Here is a 7,500-nt window from a genome sequence, read left to right on the forward strand (position 1 = left end):
CAACCGGAAGCTAACGTTAGCGACTCCAGCTCTTCTAAGCTGGAAACATGCTAGTGTACGTTAGCCTCGACTTGGAGCCTTGGCGACGGCAGCTAGACTATATAGTCGAACGTCAGAGTGACGAGGGGGTCGCAGGGAGGAGAGTCCCCAGCAAAATGAATAAATTGTGTGATTTCACAAGGATTTCAATGACTAGAAGTTAGCCCCAAGGAGAGAATGTAGTGCACATACTTGGTAATAGCTTTCACTCTCTCCTGTTATCTGCCCATCTATATTATATTATACTTGCGCTGTTCACGTCAGCTGTGTCGAGTCACACTTTCGGGCAGCTGCACGTCAGTCAGTCATTCAGTCAGACAGACAGACAGACAGACAGACAGACAGACAGACAGACAGACAGACGGAGACAGACAGACAGACAGACAGACAGACAGACAGACAGACAGACGGAGACAGACAGACAGATGGAGACAGACAGACAGACAGACAGACAGAGACAGACAGACAGACAGAGAGAGACAGACAGACAGACAGACAGACAGACAGACAGACAGACAGAAAGATGGAGACAGATGGAGACAGACAGACAGACAGATGGAGACAGATGGAGACAGACAGACAGACAGACAGACAGACAGACAGACAGATGGAGACAGACAGACAGATGGAGACAGACAGACAGACAGACAGACAGACAGACAGACAGATGGAGACAGACAGACAGACAGACAGACAGATGGAGACAGACAGACAGACAGACAGATGGAGACAGAGGGATATGCGGGCTGAGAGCTGGTGTCAGATGGTCCAGTAATGGTTCCCTGACTCAGTCATTCCTTCAGAGAGCGGAGCAGAGAGCAGAGCAGATAGGATCGATAAGATAAGAGACCGTCCTTATCTCTAAATACCACGGAAGACACCACGTTTCCTCATCTCACCTTGAACGCTCCTCTGAGAACTTCAGGTGAAGAGTTGCAAAACGAGACATCGCCGTTTGAAAACTGCAACACCTCTTAAAAAGATGATTAAACAGTAAAGAAATTAAAACTATGTTTTTTTATTTCCAACGTTTTGACTGAATTGATGATCTATAATGCAGAGATATAGATGTACTGGAAAACTCCTATAAGTGCCCAGTCGGCTTTCCGACCGATTAACGATTAATATCACTGATCATTAAAACAGATGACGGGACGTGCAGGGAAGCGTTTGTGGGTAATTGTTCCCTGACTCAGTTTCCCCCCTCAGATCCCACAGCGCAGCAGAGACCATCAGATTAGATTAGAAAGCGCATTCTCCCTTATCTGCAAATACCACACACTGACAGACACTTGGACCACCACCGCTCAAGGGTTTGTGGAAACGTACCCTCCGTGAAGAAGGCGCCGGGTGTCGGTTTATACAACAGCAAAAAGGCGAACGTGTGTTTATACAACAGTGAGGAATACAGACGCACGCACACTGGCAAGAGTGATTTGTTTTCAAATGGAATGAATTATCGGGGAGGAGGAGGGGAGCGACGAAAACCAGGAGAGGAACGGAGATCTTATTTTTTGTTATGTTCCGTTACGTTCCTACTTTGGTGGTGAATGCAGGTGCTGAGGAAGAGCTGAATGACGAGCAGTGTTGGGCAAGTTACTTTCAAAATGTAAGATACATATTACTAGTTACTTTCATTTGAAAGTAATAAGTTACTTTACAATATTACTGTCTGTGTAGAGTAACTTGTTACTTATTACACTACTTTTTCTGCATTACTTTCACCAAAATAACAGCAGTAGCAGAATGACGTCGCCGCCCCGGAACATCCCGAAAAATAATTTCAAACGTCTTGAAGTCAGTGTAAATTGTCCAAAATTCTAAATGTTATCCTTTTCCTTTGTGGAAAAAAATCCTTTTCCTATAGTGTTTTTTGTGTGCATAAAAACATACAATTTGATTAGGAAATGATCGTATCTATTAAAATATATGCTTTGATTAAAAAAATGTAACCCAATTTGTATCTTGTGTTACTTGACAAAGTAACTGGTATAATATTACTGAAATCCTATTGGTAATAAGTTACATTACTGAGTTACTGCTAAAAGTAATATATTACATGTAATATGTTACTTTTTTAATGAGTATTATCCTGTAATATGACAGGAGGTGGCTAGAGTGAATCAAGAGAGATGAACACACACACACACACACACACACACACACACACACACACACCCTCGTGACCCTGTGTGAGCGATGTGGGCTGCTGACTGGAGAGTCACACAGAGGGAATGCCTTGAGGGTTTTTGGTTTGATCATCAAAGTAAAACGTGGTTGAAGAGGCAACAGATGGACGGACTGGAGTCACCGCTTACAATCCATTTGGCACGAGGCAATGACTCACAATCTTGAAAGAAGTTGTTCATATTGAGAAACAAGAGGTGGGGGGGGCATATTCTAGTCAAATCAAGTTGGAGGTATTCATTTTGAGGAGATACAAATTCTTAAGCAAATTAAAAGTTGTGGAATGCCAAGAAAAACAAACAAAAACAAACAAACAAACAATACAATCCAGTCAGACCCCCATATCCACCCGCCATCTCACATGATAGGCCGATACCTTACAAAATATGACCAATATGTAAGCGGCCTCCATATATCCATATCTCAGTCAGTCAGTCAGTCAGTCAGTCAGTCAGTCAGTCAGTCAGCCAGTCAGTCAGTCAGTCAGTCAGTCAGCCAGTCAGTCAGTCAGCCAGTCAGTCAGTCAGTCAGTCAGTCAGCCAGTCAGTCAGTCAGTCAGCCAGTCAGTCAGTCAGTCAGTCAGTCAGTCAGTCAGTCAGCACAGACAAGGAGGTGATTGAAGATATGGAAAATTAAAAATACTGAAGGAATCTAGGAAATATGCCTCCCTTAGTTTCTAAACAAGCTGCACATGGTCTAGACTGGGAAAAATAAACACACATTTATAGAAATGTAGAGAATGTCACACTGGGTTCCCAATGTTTTGAACACCGCAAAGAGGAAACAACTGTAAACATGAGTTGGAATGGGATAAACAAACTATAAATATGTATAAACATATAACTATACAGCCAGAATGGAGTTGAGTGAGGAGTTGACTGCCTGTCTGTTGGCTGGCTGCCCCGGCTCTGTGTGTGCACTGTCTGTCAATCAAAGCATTTGAGGGTTAAAGTTTGAACTGTGCATACAACATTTAGATAACCAACTTCTTTGCAAAGATGATATTTCTGTCAAATTGATTGACATTCTTGGTAAAGTTGGTATAGCCATGGCTAACCATGGAACAGTGAAGCTAACCATGAAGACTGGACCCTTTCAAAAACACCATGAACTTGGAACATGCAACAAGAGCTGTGGTGGAAACAGACTTCTGCTTCAAAAAAGAAAAAATCTTATTGCAGCTTAAACTGACTTGCTGGCCACCAGCTATGGACTTCACTTCCTTCTTCATCATATTATCATAAATTAGTCAAATTAAAGTCCTGACATCAATTATCTCTCTGCTCTCATCTGATAGAAGAAGCTCATCTTATGCTGTGAGTGCGTGTGGTGTGTGTGTGTGTGTGTGTGTGTGTGTGTGTGTGTGTGTGTGTGTGTGTGTGTGTGTGTGTGTGTGTGTGTGTGTGTGTGTGTGTGTGTGTGTGTGTGCGTGTCTAACCATGCGTGGGTTCTGTGTGATGTCATCCAGGCTGGTGGACAGTAGGCCGTCCTTCATGGACACATAGAGGCGGCGTGCGTCCTCGTCAGGCAGCAGGGAGTGCAGGTCTCCAGCCTGCAGGGGCAGCGTCAACACACGGCCGTGCTGCACCAGCTCTGATGGACAGAGAAGAAGAAGAACAAGAAATGAAGGGTTTGAGTCATTGGTGGCTGTAGAGGCGAAATTGACAACGCATCCTCATATACGGAAACGACCACTAGAGGTCGCTGCTATTTGGTTACAGCTCCCGACTCTGGCAAATGCACTGCATGGATGCACTTAATCACAGGACCGCAGGAGTCGTCGGTTGTTTTAACCTCCTTGAAAATTGACCATTGCTGTAGTTTTTCATGTGAGGACCAGCTGGAAATGGAAAAAAGCAATGTTGGAAAAACAGTCAGCAAACCGTCCTTGGAGAAATAAAGGTAAAAACAAAATGGATTTAAGTTAAGTTAAGTTTAGTTATCCTTTACTTATCCGCATGGGGAAATTCATCCTCTGCATTTGACCCATCCTCTACTAGGAACCTTCCTAGAACTAGGAGCAGTGGGCAGCTGCAGTGCAGCGCCCGGGGACCTACTCCAGTTCTTTTGCAATTGCCTTGGTCAGGAGCACTGACAGGAGTATTAACCCTAACATACATGTCTTTGATGGTGGGAGAAAACCGGAGCACCCGGAGGAAACCCACACCAACACAGGGAGAACATGCAAACTCCACACAGAAAGGACCTGGGACGGACCGGGGTTCGAACCCGGGACCTTCTTGCTGTGAGGCAACAGTGCTAACCACTGAGCCACCGTGCCGTGACAAAAAGCTAGATCCCTTTTTCATTTTAAGGATCCACTATGAAATGTAACTATGCAATGTAATGTAATGTAATATAACTATGTAATGGGTGTGGGGGTACGGTGGCGCAGTCGGTAGCGCTGTCGCCTCACAGCTAGAAGGTCCTGAGTTCGATTCTTGCCTGGGACGCTGTGGGCGCTGGAGTTGTGACCGCCCCATATCTTCAGTGCCTACTGCCCAGGTGGGCTATCTCGTCGAAATGGCCTTTCTGTGTGGAGTTTGCATGTTCTCCCCGTGCTCCCCAGGGGGTTCCTCCGTACATAACCCCCCACTAAAAACATGCAGAAGATCGTCATCCGACCAGTGATGACAACATCTGAAGCTGGTCCCCGGGCGCTTGAAAGAAAAAGCGACCACTGCTCCTGGCCTGCCCCCTGGAGGAAAGGACAAGCCTGGATGGGTCAAATGCAGAGGACATATTTCACCGGCCACCGTCAGCATGAGTGTGTGTTGTGGCCGCATGCATGTGTTGTAGTGTTTGTGTGACAATAAAGACGGGCTTCCGTCTGAAATCGTGTTTAAAATCGTGTTTTTAATGTAATGAAAGAATATTGACTTTCCACCAGTCGTGTTTGTGCAGAAGAACAGAAATCCATCCATTAGGGCTGCATGAGACTTCCAATTTCAGAAAATGTCAGCAAAATACAACAGTGAATTTTTTCATGCATAGCCAACACGTTCTCACTCCGACCACGTAGCATATTGACGCTTTGTCCCGCCCCTTATGCGCCACTTGTTACTAACATGGTACCCTTGAGCGACCCATGAAACGACTTGGGCTTTCCGACTAAACTCAATGCAAACCCATAGAAGTCAACTTTGACGCTTATGGCAACTGCTCCCCCATCAGCCTAACTGCTCGCCCATTAGTCAACTGCTCACCATTAGCGTCTGGGGGGAGGTTAGGTTTAGGCGTGGGAGGTGGGAGAGGTTAGGTTTAGGGTCTGGGGGAGGTTAGGTTTAGGCATGGGGTGGGAGAGGTTAGGGTTAGGGTCTGGGAGAGGTTAGGTTTAGGCATGGGGTGGGAGAGGTTAGGTTTAGGGTTAGGGTCTGGGAGAGGTTAGCTCCTCCAGACCCTAATGGGCGAGCAGTTGACTAATGGTGGAGCAGTTAGGCTAATAGGGGAGCAGTTGCCATAAGCGTCAAAGATGACTTCCATGGGTTTGCATTGAGTTTAGTCGGAAAGCCCAAGTCGTTTCATGTGTCGCTCAAGGGTACCATGTTAGTAACAAGCGACGCACAAGGGACAGGACAAAGCGTCAATATGCGAGGCGCTCAGAGTGAGAACGGGTTGGCATAGCAGCTAATCAATTTGTTTACAGACATCACTTATTTTTTTTAATGGTGAATACCTCTATGAAATGTAACATCTAGAAAATATTTCCTCATAACAGTTTATTGTACAACTGGACATACTGGAAGTATTTATGTATGATACTTTGAGGAAAACTAATACTAATCCTAATCATACTAATCCTTTTACATCGTATGTATACAGTAAACAAAGACACAATAAACCACATAAGCTACTTAAAAATCTCTAAAAGGAATGGGTGAACTACTGTATGTTGTTCTATGAGACAAGGCTATGAATCAAATAATATTTTAACAAACAAACAGATAAACTGACAGACAGACTTCCCCACGGCAATCTATCACACACAGCTCTATCAGTCATCATCAGTTGTTATTTCTCAAACTATTATCACACTGGACGCTAACGTCAGACAAAGACGCTAAGACACAAACAACTGTATCTACTGTAGATATACACACACACACACACACACACACACACACACACACACACACACACACACACACACACTGTACCTAACTGCATCTCCAGACAGATGCTGTGATAACGAGCAGTTATGAACCCACAGATAACGAGCGTGCAGATTAAATGTTTTCAAACGATTACACTGTTGCACCATGTAAGCTATGAGAGCTATGGTGCGGGAGATGGCTGCACCATGTAAGCTATGAGAGCTATGGTGCGGGAGATGATTACACTGTTGCACCATGTAAGCTATGAGAGCTATGGTGCGGGAGATGGCTGGATAGCTGAGTGAGGACGAGAGACAGCGCACGCTCGTCTTAACCTTTTTTATTATTTTTTTTACGGAAAGTCCGAGTGTTCGTCAGTGGATTGGACTTAACATTGGGCTGACCAAACTAAAAGGCTAACATATACTGTAGGTAGCTTCTCTAGGCAACTTACATTAGCGGCTCTAAATAGCAGTGAGAGGAAATTGATTGAACTTATACCCTCCCCCCGTTACGTTGCTGACACAGACACAACATACTGTAGCCCGTCTGTAAACCACAGCTGCAGGCGAACGGAGCAAATCACGTCCAGCTTGGCAAAAATCTCATCGATAAATATCCCGAGTTGTTCACAGAGCAACAGCAATAGCGGATGTGATAGACAACATTATTACATTCCCTCAAATAAGTCGTCAAACGACTGTTATTTATTGTGACAAGCAACTTTTTTTTTCCAGTGTCAGAGTTTTAACGAGGAAATGAGCCAGCTTTTTACAGCGGAGCATTCAAAAATCAGGTGGATACCCAGAAAAAAGTAAGGTTTCGTCCCTAATCTCACTGCTGCTTAGGAGACAAAAGTGGGTGGAGAAGTGTAGGTGAATCTTTGTGATTTACGCTGATAACAACACAGGTGTATTTTTACATTCAAATCTTGCCCAGTATCTTTTTTCTAAGCTGCATTTGGATGGCCGACATCTGAGCTCATTCTGACAAAAAGGATAGAAGTGATTTAGTTTGGGCTTATGAGACTCATCCCCAGCTTCTTCCTCTGTGCTGATGGAGGACACCTCTCAAACAAGTGCTGTGTCTCTGCACGCAGCTTCTGATGCCATTACCAATCGAGTCTGGAGTCCCACAGATCAGAAGTGGTACATCATGACATCATGTCAGTCAGTTTATC

The 7,500-nt window shown here is 44.6% G+C and overlaps 1 protein-coding gene across 1 annotated transcript in view; it reads right to left on the reverse strand.

The window, feature by feature from the left end:
* Positions 1-7,500, reverse strand: part of LOC310781378 (semaphorin-3B-like) — a 99,290-nt gene that overhangs the window by 51,025 nt on the left and 40,765 nt on the right. The window contains exon 2 of the mRNA XM_083641992.1: positions 3,665-3,819. Coding sequence (XP_083498118.1) covers positions 3,665-3,819 — 155 coding nt within the window. The remainder of the gene's footprint in view (positions 1-3,664; positions 3,820-7,500) is intronic.

The sequence above is a fragment of the Poromitra crassiceps genome (assembly GCF_964638095.1).
Source record: "Poromitra crassiceps genome assembly, chromosome: 8".
NCBI classification, from domain to species: Eukaryota; Metazoa; Chordata; class Actinopteri; order Beryciformes; family Melamphaidae; genus Poromitra; species Poromitra crassiceps.